Source organism: Eutrigla gurnardus, assembly GCF_963514095.1.
Source record: "Eutrigla gurnardus genome assembly, chromosome: 16".
Lineage (NCBI taxonomy): Eukaryota > Metazoa > Chordata > Actinopteri > Perciformes > Triglidae > Eutrigla > Eutrigla gurnardus.
The window spans coordinates 16953011-16967390 of NC_139927.1; the positions used below are offsets into that span (position 1 = coordinate 16953011).

The 14380-nt window shown below is 42.1% G+C and overlaps 1 protein-coding gene across 1 annotated transcript in view; it reads right to left on the reverse strand.

Annotated features, from left to right (window-relative positions):
* Positions 1 to 47: 47 nt before the first annotated feature.
* The window catches only part of igf2r (insulin-like growth factor 2 receptor), a 38832-nt gene continuing 24499 nt past the window's right edge, over positions 48 to 14380 (reverse strand). Inside the window, exons 29-51 of the mRNA XM_084030062.1 lie at positions 14058 to 14161; positions 13669 to 13802; positions 13324 to 13520; positions 12430 to 12556; positions 12108 to 12239; positions 9484 to 9643; positions 9012 to 9120; positions 8286 to 8367; positions 7992 to 8125; positions 6754 to 6903; positions 6504 to 6668; positions 5922 to 6132; positions 5650 to 5802; positions 5123 to 5357; positions 4718 to 4854; positions 4453 to 4570; positions 3764 to 3910; positions 3486 to 3670; positions 2655 to 2841; positions 2429 to 2575; positions 2268 to 2337; positions 1612 to 1899; positions 48 to 1540 (exon numbers count right to left, since the gene is read on the reverse strand). Of these exons, the coding sequence (XP_083886188.1) occupies positions 1382 to 1540; positions 1612 to 1899; positions 2268 to 2337; positions 2429 to 2575; positions 2655 to 2841; positions 3486 to 3670; positions 3764 to 3910; positions 4453 to 4570; positions 4718 to 4854; positions 5123 to 5357; positions 5650 to 5802; positions 5922 to 6132; positions 6504 to 6668; positions 6754 to 6903; positions 7992 to 8125; positions 8286 to 8367; positions 9012 to 9120; positions 9484 to 9643; positions 12108 to 12239; positions 12430 to 12556; positions 13324 to 13520; positions 13669 to 13802; positions 14058 to 14161 (3531 nt within the window). The 3' untranslated portion in view covers positions 48 to 1381. The remainder of the gene's footprint in view (positions 1541 to 1611; positions 1900 to 2267; positions 2338 to 2428; positions 2576 to 2654; positions 2842 to 3485; positions 3671 to 3763; positions 3911 to 4452; positions 4571 to 4717; positions 4855 to 5122; positions 5358 to 5649; positions 5803 to 5921; positions 6133 to 6503; positions 6669 to 6753; positions 6904 to 7991; positions 8126 to 8285; positions 8368 to 9011; positions 9121 to 9483; positions 9644 to 12107; positions 12240 to 12429; positions 12557 to 13323; positions 13521 to 13668; positions 13803 to 14057; positions 14162 to 14380) is intronic.

The window sequence follows — 14380 nt, forward strand, 5'->3', positions numbered from 1 at the left end:
TCAAATCTCACTTTTGCTGCAGCAACATCCACAATCACAGACATGAATACCAAAACTGAGCCTTTAATGTACGACAGCGTGCAAGCAAGAAAAATAATAAATAAAAAATATTCCCAACTTCCATACATTAGTGCTGTAGCAATATGGCTCTGACGGGGGCGAGGGGGCGGGGGTACTTCAAAAAAAAAAAACACAACCTAAACTAACATCTCGAGTTTCACTTTCAACCTCTGTCCACATCAACCATCCATTCACACTTAAGGCCATCTCCATTTTCCAAACAGAGCAGAGATCCGTACAGATAATCAACTCAGACAATCATTTTAAATAATCATAAAAACAAAATCAAGAGCAATTCACGGGTGAAGACGACAAACAAAACGTCCATATTATAGAACATTATCCTCTATGTACAATGTCTCTGTTCAAAACGAGACCAAAACAAAAACAAACAAAAAAATCAATCTGTCGCTGGACACGATTCATCGATAAAAATGCAAAGTGAGTTCATCTTCAGGAAGGCATCGCGCTCTCTTTTTGAGGGGAAAGAAAGTGAAAACATCTGCTATTATAGCATCTGTAAACAGCAAAAAAAAAAAAGACAAACGGGTGTCTTCATTCCCTTTAGAACAACACAAGCCGCCACCTTCAACGCCAAGCCCAGCTGTTGTTTTCCTCAGAAAATCTATTAAGCTATTAAACTGGACATGTCACCACAGTTATCAAATACAGTCGTGGACATAAAAAAAAAATGAAAAATCAACCTCAAAAAGGTAGCCAAGGTTTCTCTTTTCATTGTCTGCAATGAGACACGTAGACAACTTTATTCTTCTTAATGCTACAATAAAGTGCTAAAGCAATGGCACAATTTCATTTCAAAAACTCTTGAGGTAAAGAAAAACATTTAATTTACATCTTTTCACTGACGTGCCTCATTGTGGAGTCAACGTGAACAAAAAAAGAGATGCCTTGTGTGCCTCCGGGGTTGATTTTTAAGAGTCCATATTGCATAATTGTGGCAAGACTGAAGTAACTATAGCGAAGCGACTTATTATTTAATTTCAGAATCATGGACAGAAAATATGAGAAAAAAAGAATGCAGGTCAAAAACCGCCTGCAGAACATTTTAAATAATCAGCTATCAATAAATAAGAAACCATGTCCTAACATCGACAGTCTGTAGACAGTGGACTGGATAGAGTCTGAGGCCAATTAAAGGTGCAGTCCAACAAAACAAAACAAAACAAAATCCCAAAAGAGAGGAAAGGTTTCTGCTTTCAATATGCTGTTGCTGTTATGGAGACATTCACTGAGAAAGAAGAGTTCAGGTTGGTTGTGTGTGCATGTGTGGGGGGGTATGCAGCGGGATGAGGAAGTGACATCACACCCTGAGGAGGTCCTCATCACTGTCATCCTCGTCCCGTTTCCTATTGGCTGCCATGTTGTTACCGTTGTTTAGGCCTGAGGAGCGAGGTTTGCTGCTCTTCCTCTTCCTGTCGGCCTCGTCCAGGAGACCCACCAAGTCCTCGTCACTCTCCTCCTGAAACAAAGGACTTCTGTGAGGTTCTGAGCGCCGAGTTAGAAACACCCGGACGACGGGATGACACTCACCTGAAGGAAGGGGCTGCGATGGGCCGCCGAGTTCCTGGAGGGTCGGGAGGATTTGACCACTCGCACTCCCGGCACGCTCAGCACCTCGTCCTCGCTGTCGTCGTCGTCCTGCTCGTCCAGCGAGAACGAGCGCAGGCCGTCTGTGTTCACCGGCTTGGTCGTGATGTGACCGTTGCCGTGGTTACTCCTCCCTCGGTGGGAGGACGAGGTAGAGGATGTGGGAGCGCCTTCCAGCTCCTCCATCAGCCACTCCATCTCCTCTTCACCCCCTTCTTCGTCCATGTTAACCTGGGGATTTGATGTCATTTTAATCTCTGCAGCAGTCTGCACCAGCTGGGCATCATAGTTGTATCTCACGGGATGGAAGCATTTATATGCTTTGAGTCTATTTTTTTTCAATAATACGTGTGTAAATGCGAGGTTTAAATTGGCAGGATGGCATTTGCCAAAACGGTCCAATCAATTGGATGGAGTTACCCATCAGTCTGTATTGCTTCATGTTTACCCCTCTGGATCGTTTTATAAAAACTAAGATTTATCATTTTTTTTTCAATTCCAATTAACAAAGTAGCTGGAAAATGGGATCACACTGAAAAATGTGTAATCAAACATGCATATTGATTGAATTGATTGATTCATTCATTAGATCAACCTACCTTGGAATATTTATAGGAGACTTGGTTTCCTCTCCTGCAGCAGCCAGCAACCTTCTGGATCACCAGCTCTCTGTTGACGAAACAGACATTCGTGTGAATTCAAACAAAGTTCTTGAAATCTTTCAGCTTCCCCTGCATTTGTGGGATGTTGGTGGTCTCACCTCCTCTCTTTCTTGTGGAGCAAAAGCCCCAGCAGACAGACAGACAGACCCACCAGCAGGAGGCTCAGCATCACCCCCAGCGCCTTGCTCCGCTTGGAGAGAGCCGGATCCTCGCCGTCGTCGTCGTAAGACCGCGCGTCGACAGTCCTGCAAAGACATCGAGAAGGAAGATTACGTCTGCCGTCTGGAGTAAAAACGATATTCCAGTGTAAAAGCTTCCACTCACGTGAGACCACACACAGCGTCTGTGTGCCACACAAACAGATACTGGCATTCATCCGTCTCCAGCATGAACTCAGGGATGCCGACGCCTGCCGCGGGGTTACAGTGGAACATGATGGTGGACGACACCGTCTTGGTCTTCTCCCGGCCGCACATCGAGTCAGAGGGCACCATCACGTCCAGGTTTCCCCCTGATCAGAAAGCAGAGACGTTGTTGACATGAATGTGATTTAACTGTCTGCAGTGAACTAATGGGAAACAGAGAGCTTGTTGTTACAGTGAAGCTACACTGAAACAAACATGATACCGTGTTAAATTGCTCAAAAGATGATGAAACTTTGAAGTAATAATCTTAGATAGATAGAATACATTTTTATCAACATGAGTGTCTGTTAAGTCACTATCTATCCCTGAAAGAGGAAACACTATGGTGATGGAGACTATGGCTCACTGATGAAGGTCCTTGCTTTTGCAGTTTTAATGAACTGGGTGTTTCTCTGGGAAATGAGATGCAAAAACACATCTGTAATTACTGCCTATTGACACCAAAGAGTACAAAACAGAGATTTTGGAGATGGTAACTTTAAAAAGGGACAGTTCACCCCCAAATTGAAAATACATAATTACAATACTTACCTGTAGCCCTATTTATAAAGCTTAATTGTTTTGGTGTGAGTTGCCTAGTTTCAGAGATATTGGCCGACATGTGTGCCTTCTCTCTAATATAATGAGACTATATGGCACTATATGACGTGTTGCTAACAGGACCGCAAAACATCATCACCCTGACTAGTCCGCCTTCACAGCCCTGTCGTGTACTTTGGCAATAAATTACCTTTAATGTAGTACTTGGCCTTGTTGGAGGAGCCAATCCTGCGTCTGTAGGGCCCGTTGAGTTTGACCTGGCAGATGTTGGCACCCAGGCAGGTGGGCAAGGAGTTGTTGGTGATGCCGGACAACTGGATGTGGTAGATGTAGCGGTCGCCGTTGGGACGGATGTCTCCAGACGCCTGATGTTGGCTGAGAGGAGAAAAAAAAAAGATGTGGGGTCAACACACAACACAGGGAGAAAATAAAATGGATGTTTGGAGCAGCACTGTGTGCTTGTGTCACCTGAAGTAGAGCGATCCCAGACTGAGGCTGGCACCAGTGTCGGGAACCTGTATCGTCCCGTTCTTCATCAGCACCTCACGCTGCTTCACCGCACACGCTGACCGCGTCTCCCAGCCAATCACAAACTCACATGATGCTTCATTAACACTGTTCACACAGAAACAGACAGATATGAGATAGGCTCAGCCAACTCGAAAAACGAAGAACAAACACAAATAAATTCTCTGAAACGGTCAGATTACATTAAGTAAGTAACATTGCCTTAAGGGAAGATCATACACTGTAATAAATGCCTTTGTATTCATCGAAATGTGGCGACACTGATCAAGATCAAAAACTTGGGGGAATAAAGTCAATTTAACACTCTACTTCAGTGTAAAGCATTTATATTGACTGCAGACAAACTGACTCATGTGAATACCATGAATCTGCTGGGAAATGTTTGGCAATGTGCCTTAAAATGATGCTTTAACCACAGTAAGTTTAGCTTGTAGAGAAACAGTTCTTTCATTAACTTACAGTTAGACATCCTCAAGACAAATTGTAAATGAGTTGTAGGCTCTCATTGTGTCATCGGTAATAAAAAAGAGCAAATGACGCAGATGCACATGTAAAACAATCATTTTATTACTCTCTTACTTTTGGGGGTAAAAATTTAACTCAAACTCAAATCTAGAGCAGTGTGCTACCTGATGAGTGCCGGGTGTCCAACGGTGGAGCCACAGCTCAGCTGGATCACAGTCTTGGCCTTCACGCCGTTACCACAGACATCGTCTCCTGCCGAGTAGCTGACGGAGATCTTTCCATCTGCAGAAGCAGTTTGATTGTGAACTAGCTATTCTTAAATTACATACAAATGTTGACCCTAGGATATTAGAAACTTCCAGATATCATTATTCTCCTCATGAAGTCCAACATCAAGTTCACAGAACTGTACATGACTTGATTACCCACCAGTGTAGCTCATTTTCTGGGTATAAACTCGGCCCAGCGTCTGGGTGGCTCCTGTTGCGGAGTGGCGGCACACGGTTGCTCCTTCTGGACAACCTGGCAATCCGCCGTGGATCCCCTGACACAGGTTGATGAAGAAGCTGAGGACATGAACAGGAAAGAGTGTCATAATTGAATAAAATCATGACTCAAGAAATGTCCACTCATGTTTTTCACCAATTTCTTTTTGGCCTATATGCAGGCTTATGATATTTTTTTCAACCAGAGGAGAAAATGCAAATTTAAAGCACTTGGCTTCACTGTTCAGCCTGGATTAAGGATAAAAGATGAATACATGTAATAGATTAAACATTAATCATTAAAGTCAACCAATGCATTATAAAGAGGTGTTGAGTGAAGCAGACTTACGAATCCCCTTTGTGGCTAAACTTCCAGGCCTCAGTGAGGGAGGACAGGGTTCGCAGATCGTAAGTCTGATGTTGGCTGACCAGCTTACACTCCATCTTCATGGGTGGACAAACGGCACTGGTGCGCCACTGAAAAGTGGCTGAACAACCCTCCGTCTCGGAGAGCAACTGTGGAGATCCACGGCCTGCAGACTGGTCGCAGGAGAACAATATGGAGGACTGACGCTTATCAGAAACTGGAAGAGGGAGAGAGAGAGAGAGGGAAAAAAGGCAGTATGGCTTTCAGAAAAGAGAGCAGTGATTCAACACAACAAAGCACTTTGGAAGGTTGGAAAAACAACAGTTTTTAGTGTCATAAATGCACCAAGCAGCTTTGAAACACTTTAGAGAGAGATTAGTTATTTTATGTTTATAAACTCTGGACATTTTTCAACTTTCCTCATGTTTTGTTATCACTCTGTTTTCCTGTCTGCCTGCTCTACATCCGTCCAAAACTTCCCAAAACAACTTGTCAAATGGATCTGTCACCTGCATTGCAGAATCCCCACTTCTGGTCCGTGTCATAGTTGGATGTGGTGGCACACCACAACCTGCCATCTGTCCTCCCGTCTTTGGTGCAGTCTGTGTACGACTTCTTCATGAGAGTGAAGGGGAACACACACACCTCACCCTCGTTTGTCACTACGACACACAAACAGATGCGTCAACTACTTTGTTCAAGTTGCTTCCCAAAAGTTATGACGTCATCCAATTATTACGCTCAATTTTGGGGTAATACACAGTCATTACAGCGGACCTACCGGGTGGGCAGGGATCTCCTCCACCATACTGCATCAGTACAGCCTCCTCCTCGTGTTTGAAGTCCATCGTCATGGCTTTGCTGATGCCAAATGATGAGGCCGACCTGTCTGAACCAGAACCAGACACCCGACAAACTGCGCTCTTCTTACAGGCCGGCTCAGCCACTGAGCCGCAGACGTTGATCTGGTACATGCTGGAGCTCGCCGGTACCTAACATACAGAAACTTATCTTCACTACAACATTTAAAAGGAACACTGTCCTACAAGTGGCATATAGCGGTGTGATTGCAGATTGCAACCAACTGAATACCCCTCTGCTCATTCCTCTTTTTCTGTAGTAACGTGAGCCACCAGGGCCATTCTCCTCGCTCAGAGGACATCCTTACCATAATAACGCGACTGCAAAAGAAGTCATACCCCGGCTGGCGGTACCATGGTATTACACTGGGCTGTTAATGTAACGTAATGTAAATAATTGAATAACTGGATTTAATATTCAATCTTTACCTTAAATATAAAACAAACCATGCAAAAAAATGACCTAACAAGGTGAAGGGAATATTTTAGTCCATGGAACTCACCTGGACTTCACCAGAGAGCGTGGACAAGTCAAAGGTGAACTGGAGCTGGGAGTCCGTGAGCTGGCAACCGCTGGTGTTTGTATGGGTGGCATCGGAACAGACTAAAGGAGTCGCCCACTCAAATAAGTAGACACATTTCTGCAGCCTCAGCATTTGTGGAAAGCCCTGGATGAAGATATAAAAAGAAGTGAAGAAACAGCGCATGTGTGATTATTTGTATTATAAAAAGGACATCAACGCGCTGACTGACCAGCTCAAGGCCTCTCTGGCAGGTAAAGATGATGGTTGATGTGTAGTTCTGTGCGGGATCAGCAACACATTTGGTGGAGCTGCTGTAAGAGATGGACACTTCCCCTGTTGCACTGTTGATCTCAGGACCACTGGTAGTCCGACCAATGTCCTTCAAAAGAGACAGAAAGAGAGAGTTAAAGGGAGAATAGGGAGGCAAAGTTATTGAAAGTGACAGGAAGACAATTAAAGACAAGAAGGTTCATCTTCATAAAAAGAGCTGAAGCTGAATAACATACCTTTTTAAACCCCAGTAGTGTTACCACCATGATATGCCTTCAATTGTCTCACTTTTCCCTGACTGAGCTTTGTGTAAAAATGATCATCTACGGACCCTTCCATGGCTCTGGAATAACAGTAGGCTTACTGTGCTGTCTGTTGTTAAATCCATGGCACAGTAGCAGAAGCATTTGTAATTGCAATTTTGCCTCCAAGTCCCACCATTCTGTCAGAAACGCACTAAACTATAAACTATACAAGTTGGGAGGAGTAACCGAAAGAGTCATTCACGGGGACGCAGGAGAACGAAACAAATTGCCCCCGTTAAAAATGAACAAATCGCCTACAGAGAAAGTAAAACTCCATCAAGAAGTGTTCATTTTGAGAATGAATCGGAATGCAAGGTTTAAATTCATCCACTGCAACGATAATACGTGGCAAGTGGCAGCATCTGTGGTGATGAGGTTAATCCAACTTTGCAAAATGAAGCAATGTTGTTCCTTGACACAAAAACATCTTTCTTGTATTTTTTTTTTCTTCAAATTTACCCCTTAAAACTCAGAGTTCTTTCTCAGAATATTGACCCCCTCTCTTTTACTTACAATGGACCTAATACGCTGTGGTACAAACTTGCAATTTTGTTAGTTTATATATACATATATATTGTTTAAATATATTCTGTGAAAAGTGCAGCATGTAATATGCATTGATAACAAACAGCATACATACACAACGTGATAAAAAAGTGGAACTAAACGCAGTCTTTTACAATGGCTGTGTATGTTTTCCTGTTGCACTGAGTGCCACTGAGTCTTGTTCATGTCGTCAGTCCCAAATTATTTCCTTTAGTTTCCATCGTGAAGGCATCAAACCGCATGAAAGCAAAGTCAAGGTAAATGGTCCTTTATCTACTTTTTCCTGAAAAAAGTGTGAGTGAGAGTGTGTGTGTGAGTCTGTGGTTGTGTTTTCTGAGGGCCTTACCACAGGTGGTCCATTATCAGGATCCATACAGACGGCGGCACCAGGGGGGCAGATGACCCCGGGGATGGGGTTTAGAGGCTGACAGATGTTGATGTAGAAGTCTGGAGATCCGTCACTTTGTTCCACTGCCTCGTCTGAAAGGTGACATTTGGGAAGATAGAAACAGAAATATGCAAACAGCCAATCTGACATTAATGTTTCTTCCCCATAAATGATGCACACTGGTGAAAACCTATACTGACATGATGCATGTTATACTACATGTAATCTCTATTTTGAGAATGGATTACTGACCTGTTGCTGTGTAGTATCCACTGACATGAATCAGAGGAGTCAGGTCTATAAAAGCAGGGCCGTTCTGGACTGAACACTTTACCTGAAAAATAAAAAAGGAAGAAAATAAGATGCCAGTGGTACCTCCGTGTAGAGTCTCGGTAATAGCTTTCAGGCCTCAAAAAGCCACACTCAAAGCTGAGGAATTCAACAGTTTTTGTTCTACACAATGGCTGCAGAAAGTTTTATTGCAATATTTTCTTATTTTGATCCTTGGAGTTTGAAGTCAGATACAATTCCTACAGAACCAAACAATTCAATGCTACATTCCTGTCTCCTTTGATTATCCTTGAGAAGCTGACTGTTGTCCCCCTACACTCAACTGAAATCCAATTTGCTGCGTGAAATGGTCAATGTAGAGCTAATTTGCAAAAGGAATGCTCCATGTTATTTTTCGGATATTTTTGCTGTTGCAAAAAGCCAATAACTACGAAAGACCTGAGCGGCAAGTGAGAGAAGAAAAAAAACATTGTGGTGATCCCTTTTCAAACTCTGATTTAAATAGTTTTTTCTTCTGTGTTTACAGGTATTTTTTTAAAAATCAGTTTCATTCAAATTTTCAAGCGTTTATAAATTAACTAAACTAAACTACATGTTTGATTTATTTATGCAAACAGACCAGAAATACTGAGATTTACAGAGCTCATCTGACTCATCACAGTGGCAGATACACAAAACACTACTTACCAGCTGTTCGCATACGAGGGGTGTGTGGAAGGAGAAGAAGTGTGTGCAGGTCTCAGCGTTGGAATCGATGAGAACGGGCTCTGGCGGGGCTGAGCTCATGTTAGGTGGCCTGTAAAAACACAATGCAATATTAAAAACATAGTTCGATATTTCCATATTATAGTAACAGATACATCACTGGTGTTTTGCAAAAAAACGATTTGAAGTGGCTGAAACAACTGTCAAAATATTAAATTATCCCAGAAAAAAAAGAATGTTTAATTTTAGTTTAAAGAAAAACTAACTGGCTGACCACTTCTTGTTAGATTTATAAAAAAAAATATATATATAGGTTAGTGTTTTTACTTCAACATGTTATCGTTAGGATTTTTGTTTCAGTATGTGAAAATCCATGAATAAAAACCAATCAACCAATCATTAGTGAAGAAAACACTAAGGAGAAAACATGGGCACGGGAGAGAGGGGGAAGTACCTGCAGATGAAGTGGACGATGGTGTTGTGTTTGAGGTTGGGGTTTGCTCGGCAGGGACTTCCTCCTTCATATGTCAGCTCCAGAACATGATCCTTGTAAGCCAGTTTCCTGCTCACCTCACCGCCGCTCACCACGGTCGCGCCATCCTTAATGCACACAGCTGGAACGCAACATGCATATAGATGTTTTACAATAATAATATGGAGTGTTACCTGATTCTATGCTCTCTGTTGTGCTGCTACCAGTTATCAAAGATAAAGTGGGGAAGCTGAACAGCTCAGATAACTATCGGCCAATAGCGTTGGCCAGTGTCATGTCCAAAGTGCTAGAGACAGTTCTACTGAGGAGACTTGAGAGGTATGTCCAGACTACTGACAACCAATTTGGTTTTAAGCTTAAGCATGGCACTGATTTATGTATTTTTGCACTAAAGGACATTTTAGATAAATATAAATATAATAGACAGAATTCCACCATGTTCATATGCTTCATTGACGCTTCTAAAGCATTTGATCGCATCAACCACGAGAAATTGTTCTCTAAATTATCTACAGTTGGGGTCCCTGGTTTTTTAATCAGAATCTTGGTTTATTGGTACTCTCATCAGACAATGAGAGTACGATGGGGGAATGTAACATCTGCTCCCTTCCATGTGACCAATGGTGTCTGGAATGTTGTCTCCTTTTCTTTTTGACATGTATATGAATGATTTGTCTCTGTTTTTAAATGCATGTGGTCCAGGCTGTAGGGTTGGTGACTCATTCATTAATCACCTTATGTATGCTGATGACTTGGTCATCTTTAGTCCATATAGTGCTGGTCTCCAGCAGCTGCTGAAAGTATGCACACAGTATGGTGCTGATTTTGATATAAAGTTCAATGCTAAAAAGAGTGAGATCATGATGGCCAGAACCAGAGAGGACAGACAGGCAACTTTCCCTGACTTCTATCTGTCTGGCACTGCACTCAGTGAGTGTGGTGAGATTACATATCTGGGCCATATTATCTCAAATGACCTGTCTGATGACAAAGATATCTATAGGCAGCGACGGAAGCTGTATGCTTAAGCAAATATGCTGTGTCGGACGTTTAGCATGTGTTCTGTATCTGTGAAGGTCTCACTCTTTAGAGCATATTGTACACCTCTGTATACTGCCCAGCTGTGGTGTCGGTATAAACAAGGCAGCATTAGAAAACTCACAGTGGCTTATAATGACAGCATGAGAGCTCCAAGAAGCTCCAATGCAAGCCATATGTTTGTCAGTGTCGGGGTACCTACCTGCCCTGCTGTTTTACGCAACTTGATGTATGGATTTATGTGTAGGGCATCTGAGTCAGAAAATGACTTAATTGCTGTTCTGGCTAACCCTTTACGTAGTTCTGTCAGATATTTCTCCAAACTGTGGAGTCACTGGCGGGCATGTCTGTATGTTAGACATTGAAAATTGTGGAAGGTGTTGTATTTTATTTTATTTTATTTTATCTTTACTGTGCTGTGCTGTTTTTTTAATGTGATATGGATCCACTGGGTCTGAAATAAAGGAACTACTACTACTACAATAACTGCACGAATACAGTTGTATTTAAAACTATGCAGAAAATAGAGTTCTTCAAGGTAGATCCCCTTTGTTGTTTTTTAAAATCACAACACGGGCACTTCATTCAAGGTTAAAAATACACATAAAGTGAAGTTGTGTTTTTTTCTTCATCTATTTGTTTGTAAATCTCCCAAATGTCCGTGATATTTGGTGGATTCCGCTGAGAATCTCAGATTCCCAAAAATCTGCAAATGTTGAAAAAAATTCAAACTAAACAACTAAACCACTCTCTTTCGAAAAAAGAATGAAGTAAATCACATAATTGTCTATAAATGTGTATTTTGATGCAGGTTAAAAATGTTAAAAACATAATTCTAATTACAAATTCAAAGCTATTGTGCAGCCTTGGCCAATGTAGGTCCTCCCTTCAGTGCCTTCCAGTTTATTGTGCAATACCTACTACAGCCTCGGTAAAAGAGCAGTCAATAATTTGACAAGTACTGGAATTTCAGGTCTTTTCAATGGTTATTGATAACAGAGGTGACGCAAGTCCTCAGTGTTACATAAACAACATAAATGTCAGCAGGACTAAACAGTAACCATGAACTCTTAATGGAGGTAAAGAAACACAGCAGAAAAGCTACAACAGGTAGAGCCTGGTAAGTTCAGAAAATAACATAACTTTTCCGTAAAGCAGGGAAAGATATCGTTTATGCCATATGATGATATCCAAAATCTAGGATGATATCTAGTGTGATATCATGATATCAGTAAAATACAACTATTTTGACCAGCCCTAATACGTTCACATATTTTTAAACATCTGCATCCCCATGAAATAACCAATAGTGACTCTGAAAATGAGTTGTGGTGGAAGCCCGACCAACCACTGAACAGGAGCTGTCTGATTTCAGCTCTGACTGGTCAAATGCAGATTCGATTGCCTGCTAAGTGATTTTGGTGTGTGCTCCCTCTGAATACGCTTGTTACTTCAGCATGTGACCTTTGAGTCTCTGACTGACTGAAGAGAGATTGGCTGAATAATAAACACCTAAAAGAGGAAATGGGGGGTCTACGTGTACATACCGGTTTCAGGGCTGCACCCAGCGTTGAGCACATTTCCACAGATGTTCATGCGGAACATCTTCCTGTGTTCCTCATGATCGAACACAGTGTAACCTCCTTCCTTTGTCAGGGTGTTGAGATCAAACAAATGACCTAGGGGAGGGGGCGGTCACAGTTCAGAGGAATATCAGATATAACGTCCATAAATTGCAAATACTTTGTCATGCCATTTTTACATCTCAACACCCTCATTTATATGGTCATCAGCAGAACATACTAGTGACATGTATGTAAGTATATAGACAATGTGTACAGAGATGCTGATTTATTTTGAATGTCTGACCTGTAGCAGGGTTGGTGACACTGCAGTTGTCGTGTTGAGTGCTATTTAGAGGGCAGGCAGCAGCTGTTAACCAGAGGAAGGTGTACACACAGTCCTCGATGGCAGAGATCAGAGTAGGCCGGGAGTCCTGGATGCAAGACAGAAATGCATTACTTTTATATCTACCAGTCATTATTTTCCTGGTGTTCTTAACACAAGAAAGGGTTAAAAGCAAATAAGGGAACTAAACTAAATTAATGAAACTAAATCAAGTTCAACAAGTTACTTTCCTGTTTTTTTCCAAATGAGTAAAGTTACAAAAGTCTGTGTAGATAAATAAATAGTCCAATGACGGATGAAAGAACGAGAGTGATACTGTTGTTCTATCTATTTACTGAGACTCTGATGTCTGAGTTATATTTAATGAATGGGTGAAGAGTGAAGTGAAGAAATGCAGAACAGAACAGAAAAAAATACTTGTTTTCCTGCTTTAGAACATCATTAAACTATACGTCTGTCTTCTTTAAACAAAGCCAATGTTAACAAACATCAATATTGACACTCAGTGATGGTCAGTCCTGCAAACTTCGTCACAAAAGGTTCCTGAACTATCAGAGAGTACTACTCGACAAACTGCAACTTTTTTATCCTAGAGGAATATCATTGAATCCCTTGTTGCTGGTGTTAAACAGCATGTTTAGTTCCTCAAAAAGTCCTCAGTCCAGGCAATTCCAATATTTTAATGTTCTCTAAAATCACCCTCTTCACCGATTCAAAGAGACTCAAAGCCAGTCTGAGAAGAAGCTGCTATAGTAGACAGCATCCATTGAGACTTTTCCTCTTGCAGTTACACACAAACCCCATCGACAGGAAATCATACCTAGTGTTTGTAGCTTACTGAAAACTTCTCCTCACCACTTTATCTTTGTCACACTTGAAGCGGATGATGCTGCTCCTGTTGCGGCTTCCATCGGGACAAGCCTTGCCGCTGGTGTACTGCAGCTTCAGGACATTTCTGTCCCATGTAGGACCGGACTCCACCTGCCCCAGACTCACATATTCCTCTCCAACCTTCACACAGGACGCTGCACTGGGGGGACAGTTCCACGAACCTGTCGCAAGGTGAGAAAGAGTTTCAACTTTGAATGAATCGGAAGAAATTCAGTGTCAAAATGCTCTCTTGCGACATGATTTCAACCCGTGGCGAATGCTACAGTATTACTGAATAAAGCACAAAAGTGCACAAGCATGCACACTGACCTCGCTGCTGCACCAGCGACCTGCAGACGTTGATGTAAAATTGTTTCTTCGTGTCCTCCGTAGAGGTCTCCACCACCCAGTTTCGAGAGTCCATAGCCAGAGGGGAGAGGTCGTATGAATGGCCCTGATCATCACTGAGGACAGAGCGCACACACAAGGTCTGTACAGCTTTCTGAACAGCTTCTAGTTATGTTATTGTAACAGAACTGTTTTAAAGTTGGTCATAATGTAACTGTGATGCTTGGCATCTAAGAGAACTTGTCCTATATGTTACTGAACAGCACACATTTTCCAAGTGCCTGCAACCACTTAAGAGGTTGAGCAGAAATACTGTAACTTGTGATAGAGTACAGAGGTGGATGAAATGCAGGAGGTGGGGGGATTGTTACTTGTAGGAGCAGCTGGTGGTTTTGACTGGGACGCAGGCCAGAGCAGTGGGCCAGCTGAACAGGTAGGTGCACTCTGGAGTCTCCTTGATGAACTCCGGTGTTCCCTTCACAGGTGAATCAACACAACACACCATGAGTTATCATCACTGAAGAGGTGGGATGCATTTCAATGTTTTATATAGCAGTGAACTGCCATATAATGACTTTGATCTTCCCCTGACACTGACCAATAATCATCTCTACCAGCTTCAGGCCTCAAATGCTCAGAAAGCTACACTGATAAAAAATATATATATTTATATCTGCTAGAATGTGTATTTTAT